Source organism: Accipiter gentilis, chromosome 5, assembly GCF_929443795.1.
Source record: "Accipiter gentilis chromosome 5, bAccGen1.1, whole genome shotgun sequence".
Taxonomy (NCBI): domain Eukaryota; kingdom Metazoa; phylum Chordata; class Aves; order Accipitriformes; family Accipitridae; genus Astur; species Astur gentilis.
This window is the reverse complement of record NC_064884.1, coordinates 45,101,545-45,127,079: the sequence shown is the minus strand read 5'-3', so window position 1 is coordinate 45,127,079 and position 25,535 is coordinate 45,101,545. Positions and strand designations below refer to the sequence as shown.

Genomic DNA, 25,535 nt, shown 5'->3' with positions numbered 1-25,535 from the left:
GCAGCTGGGGAAGGGGCTGGGGAGGGGGACAGGGTGAAGTTGGGGGGCAGGAGGTGGACCCAGGCATCTCCATCCCTTGGGATCCCATCCCACCCCACAGGGATGCTGCAAGTGGGGGGGCAAAATAGACCCCAGGGTGGGGCAGGGGGGGGAAGTCAGCAGCTTGGGACTCAAGACACCACACAGTACATAAAACAATTTCCAAGTATTTTATTTCAAACCCCCACTCTCTTCCCTTTCCCACCCTCCCAAACAAACAAAAAAAACCCCCAAAACCAAAAAACCATCAGTCAAAACGACGATAGAAATGAGTTACAAACACAGAAGTCAGCTCTCCCTCACTGACGACTAACCAAAAAAAAAAAAAAACCAAAAAGAAAAAAACAAAAACAAACCTGGGAACTTCACACCAGCTTCCCCAACAGGACCTGCAGCAGTTACTAATGTCTCCACACGAGAGGCCAAACATGCCTATTAATACAATATATACAGACAAACCCACAGGTACAGCCAGGCTCCCCCCTCCCCACTCCCAAAAATAACCAAACACACCCAAAAGTGCATTTGTTGTGTTTATATCAAAAACATTTTCTTTTTTTTTTTTTCTTCTGAAAGATTGGCCTGCAAGTCTGTTTTTACCATTTAGTAACTTTTTAATATAGTTTATGAAAATAAATTAATCAGCAACTATTTTAATAAATTAAGCACACACTGAAAAAAAAAAAAGATAAAATTAAGCAAAGCTGCATTTCTACCAAAGGGTGGTTCAACAGTCCTGGCGATGAGCAGCACGAGGTCCTGCACTCGGAGCTGCCAGTATCTGCTCATTCCTTCTCTAAAGGCAAGTCCGGATCCAGTGTTACTCGCTGCCCACCAGCGATTTTCAGAGTAAAACCCTGGCTGGGGTGGGGAGCACCCCGACGGGCACTGGGAGCTCACCCCGGGAGGCCGCTGCGTTTCTGGGCACCGGTTGTGCTTTTCAGCTGGAGGCACGGTCAGAGGCAGCACCGCTGGGACCCCGTTAATCCCGGGGGGATGTCTGGGATCGGGGGTCCCGCCTGCCCTGTCTCACCTGGAAGACTGTGGATGAGGAGCAAGGGGCCAGGGAAGGGAGCGCTACGGGGGCTGCTTGGAGCACGCCGATAAATCCCTCCATCCCTGAAAGCCGAAGGGGCTTAGGTGGGCGTCTGGGTCCCCGACGAGCCCTCCAACGGGCAGGCTCAGACCTGATGGTCAATTTTAAGGGTAAAATCATCCCAAGGGCATATCTTAACTGTGAAGAACAAAGGACAACAGCCAGTTCCCTTCCTACTGGAAGCAGGAAGATCCTTTCTTTTGCAAACCCTGCCTTCCAGCAGTTTCCTCCCCAAAATGCTCCCGGACAAGACTTCAGCACCAGCCATCACCCACAGCAGAGCCTGCCCAGCTGGGGCACAGCCCTGCACATCTCCCTGCACCCACACGCTCCTTCAGGCACATGCACGATAACACAGGTCCCTATTAAAAACACGTTTAGGGTTTAAAAACTGGCCAGATACGTAAGCGTCACATGCCTGGTGCTTTTAAAACCACCGATTCCCTCTCGCATGAGCGGCTCAGGTGGTTCCCACCCTGCCCGCAGCAGGTCCCACCCAAACTAAGCTAAGGATGAATTTTTTCCCCTTCTTTTGGCCCCAAAGAGGTCAATGCTGAACTGAAAACTTCCATGTGAGAACACTGTCCTGGCTTATCTGAATTTCACGCTGCAGGAGCGAGCCAGGTCATTCCCTACCTTGAAACAGGCTGCAGGGAGAGGAGCGGGGGCCCTGCACAGAGCAGCTGGCTCGAGCAAACCTGGGATCTTGCCAACCTGATAAGCAGGTAAAACACACCCCTCCTGAAGGCTGCACTCATCCAGCTGAAAAGAAGCACCATCTCCAGCTGAAAAAAAAGAGCTTTTCCATGGATACCTTCTGCGCTTTGGTAGTTTTTATGATCCGTTTCATTGTTCATCTGCCTGTGGTCCCTGATAGAGGGAGGAGGACGGCAACAACCTCTGCAGAACTCAAGGTTGGACAAAGGAGGCTATAAATTTTTTTTCCAAATCAGCAGGATGAGAGCACCCTCCAGAACCAGCCTACAAAACCATTCCAGGCAGGATACAAACATTAGGTGTTCCTCCCCAAACAGGGATGGGGATTCACTGGCAAGACAGGACCGAGCCACCTCTTTGAGATCTCACCCATGTCCACAAAGACCATCACCCCCTCAGCAGAGACCACTCTGCTTGTTCCACTCACATCCAGCCTTGAAACAAAAATCTCTGGACCTTTTCCCACTTCCAAACAGCAGATCAAGTCCCTCCCTCTCCTTACACTTAGATGTGAAGGAACTCTAGGAACAGCTTTATTTTAAATGGATTTCAAGAGAAGGCTGTTAACTACAGTTAACCTTGGGATCTTATCCAGCACTATTAGCCACAGGCAGCAGGCTGGCCCTGACCACGCTCCAGCTCCCCTGCCTGTCTTGGAGCAAGGAGGGGTGGAGCAGGGCCCTGGGAAGGGTGAAGAGCATCTGCCACCTTCATGGCAGAGCTGACCCCACCGCTCCTGCGGGTGCAGATTGATGGGGGGGCGGGGGTCTTGTGCAGCTACAGCTGACACCAAGCACGTCAGCGTGACAGGCTGGTGTCCCACCATCCCCTATCTAACACCCCAGAGCACATCTCCTCCATCACTTCAGCTGCTGCAGACAGACCCCAAGCCTTGCTGCTGGCTTCAATTTGGGGAGGGCTGCCCCTGCCATGCACAGGGTTCAAATAACAGCACAAGCACCGGCAGGCTGTTGGGAGAAGTCCTCCCAAGGACAGCGACAGCCAACCAAATACATGTAAATTCAAGTATTGACCCTAAAGTCTGGCTACTTCTCTAACAGCTCCGAAAGCCACAGAGCCACCCCATCCACCCTCGCGGGGAGCTCTGGGGGTACGCAGAGAGATCCCCGGAGGGGGACGCAGGGAGCTGAGCAGTGCAGGACGGCTCTCCCGACCCGCCGTGGAGCAGGGTTGTGAGTTTTCACCCCAGGCAAGCCCAGTGTCGGCAGGACGGGCTCTGCACCGATTCCCAGTGCCCAGCCAGCACCAGTTTTCCCTGGTGTGCTCTCCAGGTCAGCTGCTTTCCCTTCCCAAACCCTGCCTGTGCCTCACCCTCCCAGAACAGGGAAGGAAGGAGTGAAAATGCTGTCACTACCATCACACTAGTGAGAGGACCGGCTTCTCCCTGGCTTCGGCAAGGGAAGACTCACAGCTCCCCCATTTCACACATCCTGCAGGCCATCACCTATTCACACACATCCTTGCCTCCGGGGTCTCTTTTTGGAGAGAAGCTTGACAGGAGACACATGCACCGGGCACACTGTTCTTCGCTGGCATGGAGTTGGACACTTCAGGCATCAGACCAGGCTTGGCTCTTGGGAAGGTTTTCCTTTCCAGCATACGGATAAGTTGGAAGATTCAAATCTTCAGCACGTGGACAACCGAGATGCAGCAGGGCCAGGTGCGTGGATATTTGAGTTTCACTTCCACAAGTACAGATGCTTTTTCCTCCCCCCAACATTCGCCCAGCACGCTGTGCGTTTTCGTCAAAGCAGTTGCATTTTATTTGCAGGCTCTGCTGATAACTTGGTGTGAGCTGTAGGTCTACAGCCAAGGGGAGGGAATGCAGCGGCGGCTGTGGAGGGATGAACGTGGGTCCCCGCACAGAGAGGACACAGTAGCTGTAGACTACAGTAGCTCCAATTTCACCAAGGGTCAGGATATGCTGTTCAGCACATCTTGGGGCAGCTCCTCCTTCCTGATAACCACTGCCCCGACCATGCAACACAAAGTCAGTAGTGAGTAGTGTCTGATGAGGTATTTCTACAGATTTTGAAGCTTAGTTATTAGTTTCATCTGGAAGCCAAATCCTTTTTAAAAAACATACTTTTTCTCCAAGACCAAAACTGAGGCCAGAGGTGATGGTGAAGAAAGGGAGGGCATGATTTCTTAGCACCCTTCATAGTAACACTTGGCAGAGGCAGACACTCAGAATTTTTCCAGGCTGCTTTAACATCTGCACGACTGTATCTAATTCAAGGACATGGATCATTCTGCAGAGCAAGACCAAAGTCTTAGCAGCTCCTGAGTGACTGCAGCCAGCTCATGGGGCACCGACCTCAGATCTGCAGACCCAGGCCACAGACAACATTGCGTTTTCAGACCACACTGTTGCAGGAAGGAGCGTTTCCTTCACTCGGGTTGAGAGCACAGGAACACTTGCTCATTTACATACAGGAGGAAAGATGCTTCTCCAGACTTCTCAGCATCGCTTCAGGCAAACTTTAAACTTCACCATGAAATGCAAACTCTTTGCAGTTGCTGCAGTGGATGAAACAGCAGACGAGCATTTGAAAAGGTGGGGGGTGGGGTATTTCAGCCAGTGCTAAGTCCAGAAACACAGCAAGAGCTACCACCTCTCTTGGCTTTACTGTTTCTGAACTGCTGTGGTTCCGTGGACATCCCAGGGAGAAGAGGAAGCAGCAAGCAAGCAAGCTTGCAGAGATCAGATGCCGTTCCAGGAGAACCCTCAGTTATCTGGTCCTTGCTCTGAGTCTCCCCAGAGATGCCTCTTAATGCCCCAGCAACTCCTAATCAAGATCCTTCACAGCTCAACAGAAAGCTACTTCATTCACAGCTTCTGGAGACAACCAGAGAAAGGCTAAAAGTGCACATCCCATGGCTCTGCACGACTGAGATCCCTGTAGCAACTACCTTTGGTCCATGGACTGCTGCAACAGTTAGAGCAACAGCTTTGCCACCTTCCTTCCACTTATCACAGGGGTTCAGCAAAATCTTCCAGTGTTTGCTAAGGGAACGATGCCACCTCGGAGGAGCAGTCCTTGTTTCCCCAGTGCAGCAGCAACCATTCCCTTTGGCAGAAGGCTCCATGACATCCAAATGGCTCACATGCTCTTATTCCTTGGGCCCAACTTAAAAGCATATAGGACCACCCTGCAAATCCAGTTGCAAAGCTCAGCTGCCCAAGACTAGGTTTGGCCCTCTTCTCCCAAATCCTAGAAAGCAGGGGAGCTGTGCAGCTGCCCGCTGTTCAGAGCTCCATGCTTCCCAGAGGTTATTCCACATAGCTGCACATTATTCTGGCTCAGTCTGCCTCCAAGCAGCTCTGCAGCTGCATCCCCTCTCAGTGAGGACCAAAGAACAGTCTTGCCATAATGCTTGGAGCAGATGATCTTCTTAGAAAGTCCCCTTCTCTCTCCCCACCTTGAAGTTTCCAAGGGAGGATAAAAAAATTCAGCTGATCATAAGACAGTATTTCTCATGCTGAAAAAAAAAAAAAAGACATCAAAAATAAAACTTTCAAAAATTTGTAAATAGTGCCATGACATTCTTTGTTCTTCAAGGAGTCCATGAGCTGGGCTCAGCTGTCTCCGAGACCCCTCTCCCTCAAGGCAGGAGCTGAGGCTCTTGTTCCCGTTCTGCTGTGCTTCTTAGGAGTCTTGAACCCTCTTCTCTGTACAAAAGAGCTTGAGAGCAGAAGCGGCACCGCAGAAGCAGGCTTCACCGTCGCGTGCCTCCTTCCCACCACAGCCTGACTTGGGCTACAGGATGGCAACAATCAAATTCCTGGTGGGGAAGAGAGAGGGGAGAGGGATCAAACAGCCCACTTGATGTGGCAGGATCTGCCCCAGACTGCAGCTGGTTTGGCACGAGAGCGAGCACAGGTTTGTGTAGGCACAAATACGCACAAGAAAGTAGCAGAAGCCTTGTTCCCCTCCCCAAGGAAAGTTAGACAATGGTAAAAGACCACGGAGTGAATAGCCATGACTTCTTCAGGAGGGTTTTGTGTTTTCTTTGCAATCAGAGGGAACAGAGTGATTTACGTTTGACCCCATGGGCCAGGGCACAGACCAGCGGCACACACGTACCATCAGTGACAGCAACAAGATGGGTGAGGCAGCCTCGCTACGTGGAGGATTCGGTCTCCTGCTTCTGTTTGGAGATGAGCTGAGCTTCCTTCAGCGACAGATACACCTCCTCTTGCGGGTCGTAGTAGTAGAACTTGCGGATGTAGGAGATCAGGGGCCTGGGGAAGGAATGGACAGAAGCTTTAACCCTGAGCCACAAGCACACCAGCCTCCACAAAGGATAACCAGAACCTCTCCCCCAGCCCACCCAGCACTGTCACCTCCAGCAGACACAGCAGCCGGTACCCCAAGGCTGTGGCATCAGCAGATAACGCCTCATTCCTGAGCTTGTCATCACTCCCGCACGCATCCCTACACACCACGGGACATTTATCTTTCTGTCCCAAGGCTGAAGAATTCAACTATTCCCTCCCAAAGCCCTTGCTGCAGATACAGATGCCTTCTCACTGCCTGCTGTGGCGAGGGTCAGGGAGGAAAACAGAGAGACTCATCCCCAGGCCAGTCCTCGAGACTTACTTGGGCAGCGGGAGGTTGGGGATGTGATCTATTCGGACCAACTGCCTGATCTGAAAGCGGCAAAGGTGCTGAAGGGATTTGACATTGCTGAACCTGGAGACTGGATACAGGAGCTGGACAGGCGTTGGAGGAAGACCTTTGGGAAAAAGCAATATTGGAGACAAGTGTTAGATTAGAAAGGAGCCACTACCGATTCAGAAAGTAAAAGCTGGCTCTTGGGAACAGGAGATCTCTGCAAGGCTGTGTTCGACAGCACATCTTCCCAGGAGCCCGCTGCTTCGGAGTCGCTTGGGACTGGGAGCCAAACCTTCCAGGGCAATACCCCTTTGGCTGCAAAACATCTCCAGCCTTCCTCACAAGGCAACAACAGTTCTGATGTCATGGGGTGACTGTGGAAAAGCAGATCCTGGGACATTGCAAGCTCCTAACCACCACCCCCCTCTCCCAGGACTAGTAGACGAAGCATCATGTTATACTGGGAAGCAACAGGCTTTTGAAAGGGTACAGAAGAAAGCCAAAGGAGAAGGCAGGCAGCATGACCAGCGCGTAGGCTTTGCTCTGCACAACCCTTTGGGTAGTTCTAGCGAGGCATTAAAAAGCTGGGGGATTTGGTCAGCTCAAGCTGTGCCAGAGTTGCTCATTCTTGGGGTCACGAGGCTGGGCACAAAGGCAGAGGCGGCAGCAGCTTCGCTCGAGCCAGCTCCCCACGCAGGGAGCAACCTCGCAGGGCTGAAAGTGAGTTGCATCCAGCTGTTGTTCCCCCCCTCGCCCAACCTCCTCCTCCCCCAAAGTTAAGAGCAACAATCGAGCCCACAGATCCAAGAGGTCGGCAGGAGCACTAGGACGGATCTTCGGGAGCTGGGTTCGTTCACAGCACAAGGTTTTATCTGTCTTTACAGAAGGATTCAAAGCTAGTTACACTCTAACCCCCTCCTGCTGGCTTGTCTCTGAGGGCAATGGAGTGAAAGGAGAAAAGGGAAAGCTCTTCACACTAAGATGGGCTCAAAACTGCTCCAGGCAGCTCAGGAAGCTGTGAGCCAGCTTTTGAGAAACCAAAGAACAGCAATCAATTGAAGGCTGGATTCTCCCCCCCACCCTTATTCTCCTACCAAAAAGGAATTAGCCTCTGGGAGCTCAGCCAGCGACTACAGGGACGCAGCACGAGCTCCGCACACTGTGCTAGCCACATGCCTCACTGCCAGGAGCCAGATGCAAGCTGGAAACAGCCCCCTCCTCTGAGCAGCAGTTAACATTTCAGCAGGAGAAGAGCACTAACGAGCACACTGGGGAGATGCAGATCCTAAATGTTCTCCCGCTAAAGATCAGGCTTCAGTGTGAGACTTTGTTTTTCAAGGATCAAGGCGCAGCGACTCTAAGAAGCGCCCAGGTCCAATGCTGCACCCAGATGCAGAGGTGCAGGACCCAGAGCCAGCAGCACAGCTGGCTGGCAGCTCAGGGGGGGACCAGGCAGCAAGGGACTCTTCAGCAGGTGCACAGGGCTGTTTGGGGGGGGGATATTTTCTTTTTCAATGATATTTTTCTAGAGTAAGTCTTTTCTAAGGTATTTGCCTGGAGTCCTAAGCCCTCAAAGCCCTGTTCTCAAGGGGAAGAGATCTCAGGATCAGGAAGGTAAAGTATGTTTAAGTTGAAAGGATTTTTTGAAGATAGGGTACATTGCAAAACCAGCTTTACATCCCTCTCCTCCCCAAAGCACAGCCACGTTATAAATGAGCTTTCCAGTTATTGGCAGTGTCTGCGGCAGAGGGCAACACTGAACAGATCTGGGCTGTGACTCCAGCACTGCTAGGAACCATGAAGAGGGAACATCCCATCCCTTCTCGCCTCCAGCCTCTTCTAGACCAGAAACTCTTTGGGCTGAATCCTCTCCATGCTGCAGTGTCACAGAGAGGTCGCTGTCACCATCAGGGCCTGCAGGCATGATGGCAATATGGATAGGGAGCAAGGTTACTACAATTTCACTTGCAGATTTACCACAGCAATCCTCACATTCTTCTCAGCCCTGCCCCTCTCTGCTTCACTGCCATCACCCATCTCACCACAGCAGCGTTCCCATTCCTGCTCCGTTTTGTTCAAAAGCATCACCACTCACCTCCCCTCCAAATTTCGGCCCCCACTGTTGCTCCCTCACAAGTAAGGGGCATATTTGCCTATTTGGCAGACTCTTCCCTTCCTTTCATGTTGGATTTTTTGGCTAGCTTTCTCATACACCAGGACAGATGAGCAAAAACCAGAAAAAAATAGATACAGAAGATAATGGTCCAGTTGCCTGCCCAGATTTAGCAGGAGGGAGATGTGTGCCCATTTAAGCAACCAGAGTTTGATGGATGGGGAAACAAGCACTCTGCAATCCCAACAGCATGCAATCAAACATGCTTCAACAAAGCTGCACTAACACTCCCTCCTCATTTGCAAGCACCTGCCTGCTGATGGGTTCTGGCATCACAGGCCCCCCCAGGGACTCTGAATCTACAGTATCTATCCCTCGAGGCTCACTTTGAGCTCACACTTGGAAATGCTCCCACACACTCAGCTTAATGTCTCTCCCCCTGACAGCCCCAGGTGGGTCTCAGCTAAAGAAGAACTGAGAAACTACAAAGCATGGAGTTGTTCGTAAGAACAGCAGTACTGAGACTGGGGGAGGGAAGAAAGCAGGGTTTTAGTAGCCAAATAATTGCTTGTTGAGGGAGTAGCTTTCCAGTCTCCAGCTCCATTTGTCATAGTGTGAGATGGTATCATGTTTCCATGCTCCTGGGAAGAAAGGTCTGGGAAGTCTCTTTACCACCGCAAGTAAGTGGTGCTGCTGCTGAGTGAGATCTCCGCAGAATCCTTCTGAGAAGTCAGCGGGCAAGGATGCAGACCAGGGCACTGAGCACAGCAGACCAAAGCCACATTAAACTGGCTCTCTGGGACAGACCAGCAGCTAATCACAGAGCAAAACATCCCCCAGACTCAGAGTGGGAGACTCACCTGGAACCCTGGATCGGAGAAAGTAGAGGAACTTCCCGTTTTTGGAGTGCATGATTGCTCTCTTTATGAACTCCACCACAGACTGGCAGCGGTCTTCAAACTTGGGATGGCACCACAGGCTGAAGGTCCCTTCCAACAGAACAGAAAAGGTTTCACATTATAGCAGCAGTGGTGGCAAGAGGAGACATTTAGTCATGAGTCTGATGTTCTCAAAGACCAGGTGAATGCCCCAGGCTGACTACTTCTCATAGAGTTGGGATGAGACAGGGCACTAAGAGGAAACACCAGTGGCACCAGCTTGCAAGGATGCTGTTCCGCTGGAACCAGTGCTTTCCAAGAGCTGAGGATGCACAGAAAGACATGACAACGTGACCACTATAACCCAAGCACGGCCACAAGTCATGCTTGCCTGAACTTGTAAACAGCCTGCAACGACTGCTGGGTCTAAACTTAAACTATCAAAACATTGTTTAACAGAGCATTAGCAGATGCCTCTGCTCCTCCGCAGTATCCCATCAACAGCACTCCCAAGGAAAGCTAGCACATCAGAGCAGTTAAGTCCACACATAGAGGTATGTAAAAACAGTGATCCAGGTGCTGAAGTCCTCTTCTGCAAGCCCTATGGCTGTCAAGGATCATTTATTTCAAAGCAGGCATGGGAGCCGCTTCATGTTCTTGCCAGCTGTTTCAAACACCTTAATTCAAGTTGCTGTCAAGCTAGAACCACGGTCAAGATACACTGACATAGTCCTCCCTGTAGTGGCACCGGACACTACGTATGCCTTGAGCGGCAAACAATGAAACCGGAGATGGGCAACACAGGGAAAGCAGGCCCTCTAACCTGTTTACCGATCTCTAAGTAGGTTAAGTTTAAGCCTCAAGTCAGACCAGTCTCCTGATCTCTTTGTGCTGCAACCAGACAGCCCCTCCTTGCACCAAAATGCAGCCATCTATCCCCCCCCCTTACCTGCCAAAACACTGCCTCCATCCCCCCTGTATCTCCCTTTCTACCTGCAGATTTCTCAGTGCTCTGGCAAGAGCCAACACAGAGTGGAGCTTCACCAGGAAGAGGAAAATGGGAAAACAAGGGCTCTGTTTAGGACAGAGCCCATGAGGAGCCAGACCCAGGCTCACGCCTGCAGTGGGACAAATTCCAGCAAGAGGTGTGGGACACCACTCATCTGTACAAGCACTGTAACCCAAAGCTAGAAAGGCAGCAGAGTGACTTTGAAAACACCCTGCATCCATGTAAAGAACTTGTGCTAAGGAGAAGGGATAGCCAAATCAGTGGTACCCAGTACATATTTCAGGCCAGGGAGTTTTTGGAGGAGCAGCTACCCCGGCAGCATCACAGGCTCCGCAGCAACAACCTGTTACAGAAAAAACTAGAGGAAGCAGCTCTGTAGGATCTCCAGCACTCACAGCTTTCTGTAGATTGGACAGCAACCAGCCATACAGGGGCTATATACAGCCCACAAAATTTAAACCACACCTCCTCTCCCCACAGCTAGTTCTGGTAGGCTTTACTGGGAAAACACACCTCTCACCCCTGCCACGGGCCAGTTTGGGAGCAGTGAACTGGGTTAGCACCTGCTAAACATCCAGGCTCAGCGAGTACAAAAATAAGTAATTCTTCTTAGGAATCTCAGATCTGAATGAGCCCTTAAAACTGGCCAGCAGATAGATGCAAAGGACAAAGCACAAACACCAGCCTCCTCAGCTCACCTAAAAAAAGATAAAGAAATTCTGGTTTCTTCCTCTCATCTACCTGAAGCCTGAAGGTCAAGCATTTATCTCTTTACCATTCCCTCAGCCTCACCATTTGTCATCTTCATTGGTTTATCAAAGTGCTCAGGTCTGCAGTTTTCCACGCTGCCGCAGCACATTCAGCACAAGGCAGCCAGTCCTGGGGGGAGCACAGAGCTGCCAACGCAGACCAAAGTGCTGCACCCAAAAATGAAGTCCTTGATGCTGTGCCACGCCTGGGAGCACTGCTATAGGGAAGGTGGCAGCACCAACCTTCATCTGTGCAGCGAGAAGGACAGCTTGAAGAAAGGGAAGGACACCTGGCTAAGGAAGCTCTGAGAATGGACATATCCCGGCCCCAAAATAAGAAACCAGACCAGCAGCAAGAGAAGTTTGCTCCAAAGCTCAATTACGGAAAAGTATCCACCGTACAGGCAGCCTCACATCTCCTCCAGCTGCAAGAGCTTCTTGTAATTTCTATAACAACAGGGTTATGAAAATCCTTCCGTCTTACGCAATGGTCAGGGACAGGGGAACTGGCTCTAGACGGGCTAGAATTAATGCTGGGGCATCTTTCCATCAGAGGGGCTCAAGACCAGAAGTGCTGTCAGATTTCACTAGCACAGGTGGAAGACGACAACAGTGGCATCCCTGGGGCAAGGGCAAAAAGGAGAAAAAGATGAGCTTTGCTCTGAAAGGTTGCAAACCACTATTTTCTGCAGCAGGTCGGCTGGGAAGCCTCTGAACCCATTATTTGCAGGCACGTTTAATGACAGGGCTCTACAGGCAGCTGTTATTACAGCTTGCCCACTGGTTACCGGGCAGTTTCCCCTCCAGTGCACTGAGCCTCTTGGGCATTTTACTCGGCCTGAGGACAGCTGTCCGTACAAGCGTTCAATACAGAAAACCACATGTGAAGATGAGCAGACAAAGCATGTGGGGCGAGGTGAGAAGCAGCCCATGTAGGAGGGTGACCACAGCAGGAAGAGAGAGCACAAACAGTATGCCAGGAGTTCTCGGAATAAAAACCCACCACAGTGGATCTAAAGCCTCTACCGACCGCAGCTGGTACCACTGCCGAGCATCCCTTGGGTGGGGGCGGAGAGGGAACAAAGCAAGGTGACAAGCCACGACACCAAGAGATCACTTCTCATTTCACAGGGAAACAGGCTTCATTTTGGGTAGCACTGACAGCTACGAATGATGGCTCTTGCTGTACATCATCTCTCAGTGACACGGGATCCCAAAGACCTTGCCATCATCATTTTCTTTGAGTCCAGTTTTCCAAAAGAAGGCCAGAGGACAGGCACAGGGAACTCTTGTATGCCCCAATTTTTCAGAGCTATAAAGACAGTCACTGCTTGAGGCACAAGGAGCAGTCAAATGCAGTTTCTAAGGCCTTTGCAGAATCTCAACACAAGAGCAAGGACATGTTGCTGCTGCTCGCCCTCTTTTGCCAGCTCTGCACCCAGAGCACTGTTTTGGGACCTTGAGATCAGACTGGCCCCCAGCCACAGGCCCCTGCTGTCAGCAGCATCCCCAGAAACGCCCCTGGCTCTTACCTCTATAGTGCTCCATCCTGGTGTGATGGGTGATGCCCTGCGACCGAAAGCTGAGGCTCAGGATGTAACGGGGGTCAGAACTGTCTCGGACCAGAAAGGACCCATCTGGCTTCCCCTTCAGCTTCATCTCTGCATCCTCCCAGTTCATCGGTCCCCAGTACCATCCACACTACAAAAAGAGACAGCCAGAACATCAGCAGATGCTAGTGAGAAAGATTTTATCAGCAACCAAACACAATACGATTTGCTCTTGTTAATTCCCTTTAAATGCCAAAATGGAAGTGCCTGGTTGTACCCACTCCAGAGTACGGATGGTTAGGACTCGTTGCTCCAGGATGAGAGCACACCATCACATCCCTTATCACCCAGAAGTGGCGTAAGAACAGATGAGACTATACCACCTCTTCCATGCACAACAAAATGCTTTTCTAGACTCAAAGACCTCACTGGGAGAAAGGCAGGATGTTTTTTAGTCCTATCCTAATCTTATACTCCCAGCTCTGTGAAAGGGATGATCAGTCCCCAAAACCAGAGCCTAGACCCACAGTCTTTTCCTTCTGTCTGCCACCCCCACCCCCTACATTACCGTTACCTTCTCCAGCTCTCGCAAGCTGGCTGCAAAGCTGCTGGAGTCCGGGCGGTAGAGCGGACACTGCAGGTGCGGGGCGGGCTGGCCGGGCATCGCCTCCATCGGCCTCAGCGGGACAATCCGTGGGAAGGCGTCTGCAGAGGGAGAGACGGCCCGGGCCATGGTCACCCGCAGGGAGCTCACCCCAAGGACGAGTCGCCCCGTCCCCCTCGCACGGCTCTAGAGGTCAGGGCAGGAGGGGTAGAGCTGCAGCGTGGAGAAGGAAGCTGGGCTGACCGATGGAAGGACAACGTCCTTGTGAAGGACACAGCGGGAGTCACTACCTGGCTCTTCCAAGGTGACTAACTCAGTGCCTTCACCTGCTATTTCCTTATGCTAGCTCAGAGGGAAGGCAAGGGAAGCGCCAGGCAGCACAGACTGGAAGGAACACGCGTCCTGAAAAAGGGGTAGTTAAAGCCCTCTGGGTCCTGAAGGAAACCAAAAGCAAAAGGATAAATGCACAGGAAACATCCTTGTGTGCCATTCAGCCGGACTGCATACCAGGCTCGCTGTCAAAGCTGGGGCTTCTGCACTGAACCCTGCTCCCACAGCTCTTTCCAACACTGCTGACGCTCAGTAACATGTTATCTGACGCAGCGCAAATCGGGGTGGGCTGCGCTTCTGCTGAGCCCAAGAGGAACCAGAGAAAACAGGAGATGCTGAACCAAGGATAAAGCTGGTGCAATCACGAGCTTCAGCAAAACTACTGTGGGCAAGATGAGCCACACCACACGGAAACCAGAGCCTTGACACAACAGTGCCTGTGCACTCAGCAGCGCAGGACCGCATGTCCCTGAGCAGGCAACACAGGCAGCACCGTTGCTGTTAAAGCCCAGATTGCAGCCTGAAAGTTTACCAAGAAAACCCCCAAAGACCAGATCCCTGAAGGGAAAGCCAGAGCCTTGCTACTAAAGCTAAGCTGACCTGGGGCATGGGGCGGAGGAGGCGGAGGCAGAGGGAAAGACTGCAGGGAGGAGCCCATTGGACCCACTAGGACAGATGTAGGCAGCGTCCCACTGATATCATCTAGGAGAGAACAGAGGCAAGAAAGATTCAGAAAACAGGAAAGCGAGCGAGCTCTGCGCTGACAAGCACCTGACAACACGGCCCAAGCAAACCAGTACTTGGCGCTGCCTGGAGAAGCAAAGATAGAGCTTCCCACGGGCAGCTCGCCACCCTCCTCTCGCTTCTGAGTGCGGGTGGCTGCTGCCACTTCACACCAGCTCAAGAGCCTCGCACACGCATGCTCACACACACTCATAGAGTGAAGGAGTCCATTTTCCAGCCCCGCTAGCTCCTTGCATGCAGCTTGCAGCACGAGACAAGCATTTACAGGAGACTTCACAGACCCAGCACACAGGACGTGCAGTTTAAGGTGCTGCTCGCTAAGGCTGACTTTACCCATCCTAAGATGCTCTTGCTCAGAGGAACCTCCTCCCGAGGAGGATGGGGAGCAGCTAAGCCAGGTCCCTGGTGCAGCAGCCTCCCAGGGAGCCTCCACTTCCACCAACTAGAGCACACAGAAAGGAACCAGCCTCGCTGGGCAATGGGTAGGAAGGGGGGAAATTCTCCAAAAGCAGCAGAAATACTACAAAACCAGCACGTTACCTCCCACCTCACATTGCTCCACCACAGCCCTCCCCCTCCTGGTTGATCTAAGAGAAAGACTGAAGCTTTCAATGGACAGGAAAAAATCCTCTGCCGGGGAAGCCTGAGCAGGCTTGTTACAGGGTCAGATGAGCAGGCAGCAAGCCTGCTGCTGGGGACCCTCAAGATGCTCCTCCGCCATTCCTGCAAGGGCAGACGGGCAGTTCCTACGCTCCCGTGGGGATGCATGGCAAAGGATGCTCTCCAGGACGGTACCTAGCAGGCTGAGGCTTCTTCGTGGTGGAGGTGGTGGAGTCGGAGGGTGAGGGGAGGTCAGTCCTCGCTGAGAGATGTCCACGTCCACCAGTGACACTGTTTCACCTGGAGGTTGGTGGAGCAAGACTGTTAGTATTGCACTTTCTCCAGGGCATGCAGAGGCTGAGCATGGGGAGGCAGGGGGAGAGGGGAAGGGTCAGTAACCTCTGCAGGGTTTGGAAGATGATCTCATTAGCTGTTTTCAAATCGAGTTTCCATGCTGCACTGCTTTGGAGACACCGGTCATCTCCGCTACCACAGCCCAAAGGTCAGGCAGAAGGGAATGACACCTGTACGTGTGCCTGAACCCCATCTGAATCCAGCACCAGGAGGACATGATGAGGAAGGCACTGCGTGACCTTTTCAGCAGGGAGTTCACGTATCAAGCAGAGCTCATCAATGATGCACAGTGCTGGTACTTTGTATAATGCTTGGGAAATGGTTTCACAGGTCTGTGTGGCACCTGCTGGCACAGGACTCTGAGATAACACTGCTGCTAACGCCAGTCTGAGTTTGCCTACAAATACCTTAGATAATCAAACAGAAATACCTTTTAGCCCAAAGGCCATGAGTGTACCAGCTCTTAAAATTAGTAAGAGGGAGCTGGACAGGCTTTTACATTAAATAACTGGAATTCACTGAAGCCTGAAGGCTTTGGATCCAGGATACTGCTTGGGGAAAATAATGACACAAACTAAGATGTCTAACTTAAAACCAGAAAAGCTTAAAATTAGTCTGAAGTCATGGGAGAGAAATGAAACCATTAAATCAAGGTCAAAGGATCAGGTTCAGTACTGGACTGATACAGAGTCAAAAGGAAAACACCTAAATCCCAAAGAGAGACCCCTAAGTGATGCTACCACAGCCAAGGCATTTTTTCCCCAAAAACATCAGTCTAACCAGACTCTGATCAACTACCAACACTGAAACCAAATCATCCCAAACACAAGGACAACGAAATCTGGCTGCCTTAGATTTCAATTCCTGTGGGCAGAGGAACTCCTCTTCTGCTCCAGATACCATACACAGCATCAGCCACCTCTCGGTAAGTACCTGACAACATATTTACCACACATTACACAGGACAATATTGACTCAGCTTCCTTCTGCTTTTAAAAGTCCTGTCTATTAATAAGTGATGTGAAGAGGAGTATTTAGGGTTGGTTATTATCCGAGGTACCTTCTCCCTGGGGGACTTATGGGTGTGAGTGCACACACATGCGCACAGCCACTCTTTCATTTCCACACCCTAAAAATAAAGTGGCTGGGCTGCATTCATCTTATACAAACAAAAAGACAAGACAACTAGACTAAGAGGGGTTGCAGTAACTCAGCTTTCAAATCCTTCTCAACGCAGCAGGAGCTGCAACAGCAAGCTGTGGTGGACTTATGGAGCCAGCACTTCGGAGAGGTGCCCGAGGAGAGGTTAAGAAAGGCGAAGACAGCCTTCCCAAAGAGCTTTGCTCACCCCACACACTAACCTGAAAGCAAATCACCAAGAAACTCATGCAAGTTGGGCCAAGCAGTTGAATTCTGGACCACTTTGGTGGTCCCAGTCGCAGAAAACAGCAGCCATTAAAGAAACCGAGACTTCAGCAGTGTAAGACTGGAGAAGTCAACAACAAACCAAAGCAATTAAAATCCAGATATTTACTCTGGGGACACTTCTGTGGTCTTTGCAAAGGAAAAACTCCTATGAGGGCATTGCCGCTATTCCACCAACTGGCAAAAATTGACATAAGTAATTTTAAAAATAGTTAATAGGATACACTAACAATTAATCAAATCAACCTCCCAAATTTAAAGCAAAACTTGTCACCTCCAGGTTCTCCTCTGTAGTATCTTTTGAGGAAAAGCAGCTCTGCACGCACATCCACGTACCCCTATTACTGGCACACAGAATTATGGTTTTTATACTCACAACTTCCCCTAGCAACAGCTGACAAAGCAGTAGAAGCAGCTTTTGCTTTCACCAGCCTTGATTTGCTAAATAAACACACATGACACTTAAAGGAAGCCAGTCACATCACACAAGGAGCATGTCCTCTGCATGCCGCCCTGCTATCAGGACATCAGGCATGTGGGAATGGAGACAGAACAAGCATCACTACAGCTGAATTACCCCCAAGTGACTCCACTTCTGCAAGAGCTGAATGAGCTACAAGAAACTGCAGCAGCAGATCAGCAGCTTCCAGTTACTAGTTTCAGGCAAGTCAAACAAATGCTCTGCCTTGAAGGTCACTTCTCTGAAATTTAAACCAGTTCTCGGTGCGACTTCACCACTGCTCTCCAAAGAGGGCTTCGCCCTACCCAGAAACACAAACCACACACCAGCTCCTTCACCGAGCTCTCCAGCTGCTCTCCACTATCAAACACGTACAACCAGCAGCAAGAGGAGGCTTTCAGCTCTACCCACCGGCTTTTCCTAAGGCAGCTATCACCACACAATCACATTTTGATTCCTTTGCTCTGCAATAAGACCCTCAACATGAATTTATTTTGAATCTGACCTTCATAACAAGCCACATAAACCCCCACAGAGCTGATAAATACTCACTTGTGACCTGAGATTCCTACTCACTCAAGTCTTGAGACGGTATTCTTCCAAGAAAGCCCCAAGCCCTGTGGCTAGGACTGTTTTGACTATGAGCCCACACCACAGGAGGCACATGACCATGACTAGGAGCTTTTCAGTACTACAGCTTTCAGCCACCAGCAGAGCAGGACTTCACCCTCACACCATTTATAAACCATCCAACTTCCAACCCCCAGCAGAAAAGGGAAGGTCAGAAACCAGCAGGATGTGGGGAAAGGGGCGAAACATGCAGAAGAAGAAGGTAGTGTTCCACAAAAGAGGTTTCAATTTCCATAGCTGTCATGCAGCAGAGCCGCTGATGTTGCTGTACAGTCCAGGCGGGAAGCGGGGCTTGGTCTTAGCCCCTCTCAAACCACGGGAGGGGAACACCAAACTGCACTTGCTCTACAGGGGATTTTTCCAAACCACTTGGATGCAAACAGCCCTGCGTGGAGGAAGGACCTTCGCCTCTGAGAGCTCAACTCAAACGTGGGTTTCAACAGGAGGAATTGCAAAATGCTGACGTGCAACAGCCACGGTTTTTACAGCTCCTGTTGTTCAGGGTTTGAGGCCAAGCAGGACAGAGGAACTCTTCACAGAGATCCTGGTTTGCACATGGAGGCAACATTCAGCATCTATCGTTAAGCACACACTGCTCTTTTCATGGCAAAGTTAAACACCATACTGTAAGTCTTTCAGATCCTTACCTGTGAAGAGGGGGCTGAACACAACCGGGGAAAAGGCACTTTGAGTTCTTGTCAGTCTGTGTTTCCTATTGGAAATAAGAAAAACATCGTTAGTAGAGATGGGGCGACCTGGTGCATCCCCACAGAAGAAAACATGGTCTGATATTCTCAAACCAAGAGAGCCTTCACCATTCTTCACAGAAGCTCGAGACAGCTCAATGCCGTGTCCTAGAGCACTCGTAGAGCAGTGCTTCGGCTTAAGTAGGGCAGTCAACCAGTAAAGCTAGGTCTCCGTCCTGCTACAAAGCAAATCTCTAACTAGGTAATTAATAAAGTCTTTGGAAGGAAAAACCCCAAGCAAGTATGGTAACTGGAGCCAAGAAGCTGTTTCACAACAGACGTCACGCTATTTCTCTGGATCAGGCATTGCCAAATGCCTTCGACAAACAGGTTGGGTCCCTGTGCAATTAGGGGTTGTGCCTAGAGCGAGTGCATCAAATGCCCTCGCGCTGTGTTTGGAGGACACCATCTCCCCAGAGGGTTTCAAAATGCAGGTGAAGGGTAGGCGAGCTAAACCTGGAGCCGTTGAGATAGATGGAAACAGCTAAAAACGCACCTCTGATGAGGACCCACGAATACCAGCAATTTCTGTGAAGCTTGCTTTCTAAACCAGCCGTTTTATAACAATGCTGTAGCCAGCCCTGTGCTCTCCCCACACAAAACCACTCCTTCCAGCACCTTCCCTACTGCAATGCTAAAAGGCTTTACCCACATCTAGGCAGAGAAAATGGTAAACTGAGGCACAGAGTATGGCCTAGGACCTGAATCTGTGGTTGAGGCAAGTAGAGAAATGCATCCCTCGTGCCAGAAACTCACTCCCACCTGAGAGGAGAGCACAAGAACAAAGCTGAGTACAAGCACAGCTCTCGTGTGCCACAGTCTGACAAAGGTCTTTCCAGCATTCACAGTACATCACGCAATGCCCATTCCAGCACTGGGCAGTCCATATCAGTCTGCAGGTCTGTACTGGGTCAGACAAGGTTACCCCAAATTAATCAGTGCAACTTCACTGTGCTGGCCAGAGAAACTGGTCCCGTTGCATTCAGGCAAGTGACTGCACCACCAAGATCTAGAGGAACTCAAAGGCCAGCTCTATCACCACCCAGAACACCCCATTCCCACTGCAAGCCAGCTGTTACAAGGCTAACACTGTTCCTCTTGGATGTCTTCCTCACTCTCCAACCTCCTCCCAGCAAGCGGTGGACCCTGAACCTTAAGCCTGTCTTGTGCTTCAGACCCCAGCTCTGCTTGCAGCCTCCTGCGAAACCTGGACAACGCTTCAGAGAAAACCAGCTCTGAGCAAAGACTGCCGCCCTTCAGGAAGGATTGCACCGAGCAGATGCAACTCAACCACCCATAGGGAGAAGAAACCTGAGCTCCGGTCTCATATTGTCATGCACTGAAGAGCCCTGGGAACGCGAAGCAGATGGGTACCCTCAGCTTCTCACAGGGCAGACCAAGCGCTTCTCTTGTTTGTGTCCAGACACACCACTGGGTCACACAGCTGTGAATAAATGTTTAATACTATAAGTTTGCAAATAAACATACTAAGAACACTCAGCATCCCGATATATAAAACCCCATTAAAATGTTTGGAAGTGTTTCATTTTAAGCCTCTCGCACCTATTTGAGGTTGGATTTTTTCCCCAAAGGAGAACAATTTGCCAATTATCAGCCACACATGCACACACAAAATTACACTTCTGGACTAATATCAACTAACCTTATAATATAGTAACAGCTCTGTTCCCACCCACTAAGCCAGACAGAAAGGAGCATTGCTGGCATTTTGCGGTTACCAAAACAGCTACAGTTTATGCCAACATTTTACAGCCATCGATTTCTGAGATTTCTCATTTCTAGCAAGCTCACATCAGCAGCAGGGTGAGAGCAAGAAACAATTCACATGGACTGAATCTTCTACTTCCCAGTCTCCACCAAAACAATGTACTTCCATACTTCTTCCTCCTGCCCTCAAGTTCTGCAGCATCCAAACAACGCTGAAACCCACAGAGAAGTAATTATGTGTGACTGGTACGTGAACACTGCTGCATCAGATCGGCGCAGCCCTGCAGAGCTGGAGAAAGCCAAAGGTGGACACTGCTGTTCAGGAATGTCATGGACAGATTCTGCATGGATTCGTGCACACAAAACTGAGAAACCCCTTGAGCTCCAGCAAATAAGGACTTGTAGGGTCAGTTACCCCCCAGTTCTGCAATAGCTGTGGCTACTGGTGCTTCCCATGGTGCTACCTTCAGTCGTCCCAAGGCACTGTCCCGTTAACACTAATGCGAGTCTTACCCAGCCACCCAGGCTGGCTACATGCTACTTCATGCATGTAATACTACGGAGACACATTAAAAACCCAAGGTCACCAATACAGCTAACTTACAAGACTTGGGTATCAACCTGGCAAGCGATCTGCAGCAGATGCCGGCTGCAGCTCAGATACGCCTGCGCCCGTCCATCTGCAGAACCAGTGCCTAACCCTGTCCCCTTTCCCTCCGATTACCTCTGCAGTACAAATTGCTTCCAGAAAAGAGCAGTTTCACTGATACAACCTTTAAATATCAACATCCAGGCCCTGGGTGAGAAGCCGTGCATTGGTATCTCCACATTTAGTTTCTTAGCCTCTTGCAGCTCGGCAAAGCCCAACTATTGATTTTTAGATGATTGGGCTCGTTTCTTTCCTAACTGCTGCTGCAGGCAGGAGGCAAAGCTGCATGGTGCTGCCTCCAGGCCCGGCAGCACGATGGAAACCTTGGGCAGCAACTCCAAATACCAGGAATTCCGCTTCTGCTTTTAAAAGAAGAGCCAGACTAGGTAACACCCACTGCAGACCAAGGGAGCACCCTTCACCACCAGCCCGCAGAAAGACTTGCAAGACAGGAACAAAAGCTCGATAGCAAGATGAGCCATGAATTAACCCAAAAGTTGCTCTCAGCCCACCTCAGCAGCCACAAGCAACTGCAGCAGCAACTCATGGTGAATGCCAGATCCATCCTATATTAATGGGGGCCACACGTTGGGAGGCAACAACCTCCAGCTCTTAGCAGAGCCAAGGAAAGGTCATCTGTCTGGTGTCCCCCCCTGCCAAGTCAACCAATGAAGATGGGTGCAAAGTAGCAGACAGCATTCACTAGCGCAGCATTAAGTCTAGCAAAGACCACGGCAGAAAATCGAGTCACTGCACTACTCATCTCCAAACCAAGGGACCAGAGCAACCAGGAGGAAAGGACCTGAAAAGCAGCATCTGCTGAGGCCAAACATTCCCTTCCCAGCAAGCCCAGCTTAGCTAAACTGTGTCTAACCTGCTCATGAGAGTATGGACATCCCAGCATCCCAAACCACTCGTCCTCGCTGACGAGAGCGGGGCCAGATTTCTGGGGCCAGCAGCAACCGTCCCATCAACACGCCGCCTCCCAGCGGGAGAGATGCCAGCACCAAGCACACCCGCCCTGCATGCCACCAGCACAGGAGCTGTGCTCCACAGGAGCAAAAAGCATTGTTCAAATAATCCAGCCCTCGTCAGCAGGAGGGGACTCCTGGAACTGGAAGCAGCAAAGTCGTCCCTGAACCACAAGAGTTGCTGCATCAGGCACCTTGAAGTAACCTTTGTTAAAATATCACCTAATTAGTGTGGCAGAGTTGCACGAGAAGTGACCATTAAACTCCCTGACCAGAGGGAAGACCCGGGCAGCAATACAGTGCTTCTCTGCTCCCAACCTGCTAAGACATGACTGCCAACTCTCCATCGCCTAATCCCAGCGCTGGGAGGTCCTGAGGACTCCTCGCTCTTGTCAAGCGCAAAGACCGAATAAACCACAAGCCCATTAGCAAAACATTATGTCATTACAGGCAACTCGGCTCGCTACCGTTTGAGGCCCATTTAGTCATTTGTGGGGAATGAAGCCGTTGTATAAAACGGCTTCACCACCCCGTATGCAAAAGCAAGGCTCCTCACGGGCACACGAGCTCTAGGAAGGACTCAAACACCCTGACCTGCTAAATGCCTGGCATCTGACACAGGAGCTGAGGCTGCCGCATCTCAGAAGCCATCCTCTGCTCCAAAGGAAAGGTAATTTTGGCCTCTGGTACAGCCTGGCTGCCTTTTGGGCTGCCAAAGTGCCCAGTGACCACAAGCCAGTGCTGTGGGTCACACCTGACCCAAGGTCAGCATCCTCAGAGCAAGCCTGGAGAAAGTTTCCTGCAGGAACAGTTTCAACAGGTCTTCAGCTGCACTGAGGAGGCAACACACCCCAAAAGCCTTACATGAGGCTAATTAACCCCGCAGGGAAATGACTGTGCTGTAACACTCAGAGTCCATTCAATTATTTAATGCTGCTCCCGGGCTGGCTGCACAGGCCTTGGGCAGGCTCTCCTTGCCTCCTCCATGAGGAATTTCAGTTCTGTTGCTGGAAATGCTACAGAAAGTGGTTTCTGGAGCACAGGAGGCCCACCCCGACCAGAGCCTGGGCAGCGGGTACAGCCCTTTACACTCCCCAGCTCATCTCTTCTGCTGAAACACGAGGCTGGAGCAGGACAAGCAGCCGAGGAGTGCCGGACCCAACAGAACAGGGAGCGGGGTGCGGGGTTCTCACACCAATAGGTCCCAGAATTTGTCCCTCCTGCCTAAAGCAAGACCCGGTCAACCCCTGGCTGCCAACAGCTTCCTCCAGCCTCGTCCTGCCGTGGAGCACCGGGAGAGCACGGGGAAAGCAGAGCCCCAGCGGCAGCACCCACCACCACCGATGCCAGAGCCTGACCGCGATGCTCAAAAGCCTCAGGAAATCATTCTGCAAGACACAGAAGGGCAAGAGGAAATGCCAGCCCCTTGGGTCTCAGCGCAGTGTCACCAGAGGCTGCTCCAGGGGCACAACCACTTCCTCGCTCGGCCAGCCCCTGCAGCATCCTGGGGCTCCAGCAGCTCCTCCGAGCCACCCACCACCTCACCAGTCCTCCTCCCAGATGTTTCTCCACCATCTCGTTTCGGGATGCAGGGCCCAGAGCAGCACGTTCCTCCTCTGCCTGCCTCTCCTGGGCTCACCAACCCCACGTGAAAGACGAGGCCTCGGCAGCTGCTCAGAAAAGGTCTGAGCCCACCTCCGACCCGACGGACAGCCACGGTGCCCACCTGCGGGATGGCACCCGCGCCTCGCCGTTCACCCTCCACCTCCAGCAAGGTGTCACGGCACCGGCACCCCTTCTCCCCCTGCACCGTGGGGCCACACCGTTGCACACCCGGCTTTCACACCGCACTTGGCACCAACCCCAAGGTCTCCTGGCTGCCACCACCGCAGGTGGCTGTCCCCCGCAAACCCTGTCCTGCCACCCCAAACCCCCCCACCACTCCCAGACCAGGGGGGGCCGCCCCCCCACCCAGCTCAGCCCCTGGGACCGGGGATCACACACACACACACCCCTCCACCCCCTTCCCCGTACCTGCCCGCCTCCTGCTCTCGGCCGCGGGCCCCGCAGACGTCGGTCAAGCTGCCGGCGGAGACGGGCAGCTCCCCGGTGCGCCGGCCCTCGGCGGCAGCGGCGGCGGCGTCCCCGGTGGCCGAGCCGCCGCTGCAGCTCTTGGTACGGAAGAGACGGCTGAGGCGGATCTTCAGCGAACCCTTCCTGGCGCCGGGGCCGGCTCCCCCGGGGGCAGCGGCGGGCGGCGGCGGCGGCGCGGGGCCGGTGGCTCCTCTCCCGGCAGCGCGGGCTGTTCCGCGGCCGGGAGAACCGGGCTCCTCCTCGGAGCAGCTCCCGGTCTCCTCGGGCTCTAACGCTTCCAGCACCAGTAACGCGTCGCTGGTCTCCTCGGCGGCTGGCCCGGCGGGCGGCGGCGGACCGAGGCACGGGCAGGGGCAGCCCGCCGGTCCCTTCGCCCCCAGCCCGGCCGGCCGCAGCCCCAAGGCCGCCAGCTGAAGCTCCAGCCCACCCGGCGGGCCGGTCCCCCACCTCGCCGCCGCCTTGGGCTCCAAAGCGCAACGGTGCCGCGGGCAAAGCAGCTCGCCGCCGCCCGCCGGGCCCCCGCCGCCGCCGCCTCCCGCCGCCGGGCCGCCCTCCTCGCCGGGCCGCCCCTCCGCCGCGTTGCGGAACACCATCAGCTGAGGCGGAGGTCGCGGACCCCGCAAGGCTCCGCCAACCGGTAACGAAGCAACCGGTAACCGTCCGCCACCGGGGCCCAACGACCCAACGATCGCCGCGCCGGTAACGGCACCGCCCGCCGCCGCGCCCGCCTCCGGGTCGGCCCCGTAGCCCAGCAGGCGGCTGAGCACCCGGTAGGAGGCCGCGGCGGCCGCCGCCGCCTCCCCTTCCCGCAGTTCGGCGCGTTGCATGGCTACGGTTGCCGCATGACTCGCCGGGACCGGGCCGGACCGGACCGGGCCGGGCCCGGCCGCCGCCTCCCTCACAGGGCCGCCGCCGCCGCCACGGTGCCCTCCCTCCTCCGCGGCGACGGCCGCGCGCCGCCACGCCCCCCCACTTCCGCCGCCGGCCCTGGCCACGCCCCTCGCTCCGTTAGCCACGCCTCCCCGTCGGGTGTAGCCACGCCCAGTGCTGAGGCCCCGCCCCCCCCCCCGGCGCCCCCACTTTCCTCTTCCACTTCACCGCGGCCGTGGGGATCCCGCACCCACGGGCGGCCCCGGGGCTGGCGGGGGGGGGGGGGGGGGCACACACACGGTTGGTGGGGACGGTGGGGCAGCGGTGGAGGTCGGGGCGTCGGGAGATGCAGCCCCGGCTGTGAGACAGGGGACTCTTTCTTCCCACTCCCCCCCCCCCTCGCCAGGGACAACGGGGTGAGGTTGGGGAAACTGAGGCACGGGCGCCCGGCACCTTCGTCCTGCGAGCCCTGCACGGCTCTTGCACGGCTTTTGCACGGCTTTGGCATGGTTCTTGCACAGCTCTTCCACGGCTCTTGC

General features: G+C 53.0%; 1 protein-coding gene across 3 annotated transcripts; it reads right to left on the bottom strand.

The window, feature by feature from the left end:
* Window positions 1–1,923: 1,923 nt before the first annotated feature.
* SOCS7 (suppressor of cytokine signaling 7) lies at window positions 1,924–25,079 on the bottom strand. 3 transcript variants are annotated; one of them, XM_049800060.1, is made up of 10 exons: window positions 24,067–25,079; window positions 18,586–18,650; window positions 15,265–15,369; window positions 14,326–14,427; window positions 13,366–13,496; window positions 12,774–12,942; window positions 9,466–9,594; window positions 6,478–6,613; window positions 5,962–6,119; window positions 1,924–5,659 (listed from the first exon to the last, which is right to left on the bottom strand). In XM_049800060.1, the coding sequence occupies exons 1-9, from the start codon at window positions 24,951–24,953 to the stop codon at window positions 5,999–6,001; spliced, it is 1,845 nt and encodes a 614-aa protein (XP_049656017.1). In that variant the 5' UTR covers window positions 24,954–25,079; the 3' UTR covers window positions 1,924–5,659; window positions 5,962–5,998. The 3 variants fall into 3 exon arrangements, with proteins under 3 accessions (XP_049656017.1, XP_049656018.1, XP_049656019.1); XM_049800061.1 differs by lacking the exon at window positions 14,326–14,427; XM_049800062.1 differs by lacking the exons at window positions 14,326–14,427; window positions 15,265–15,369.
* Between the last annotated feature and the right edge of the window lie 456 nt (window positions 25,080–25,535).

Coding starts and splice junctions, on each gene's coding strand:
- SOCS7 (XM_049800060.1), bottom strand. CDS start 24,953: ATGCAACGCGCCGAACTGCGGGAAGGGGAGGCGGCGGCGGCCGCCGCG. Junction 18,651..24,066: donor CGAGAGCAGGAGGCGGGCAG/GTACGGGGAAGG, acceptor TATTTCCAATAG/GAAACACAGACTGACAAGAA. Junction 15,370..18,585: donor GTTCAGCCCCCTCTTCACAG/GTAAGGATCTGA, acceptor ACCAACCTCCAG/GTGAAACAGTGTCACTGGTG.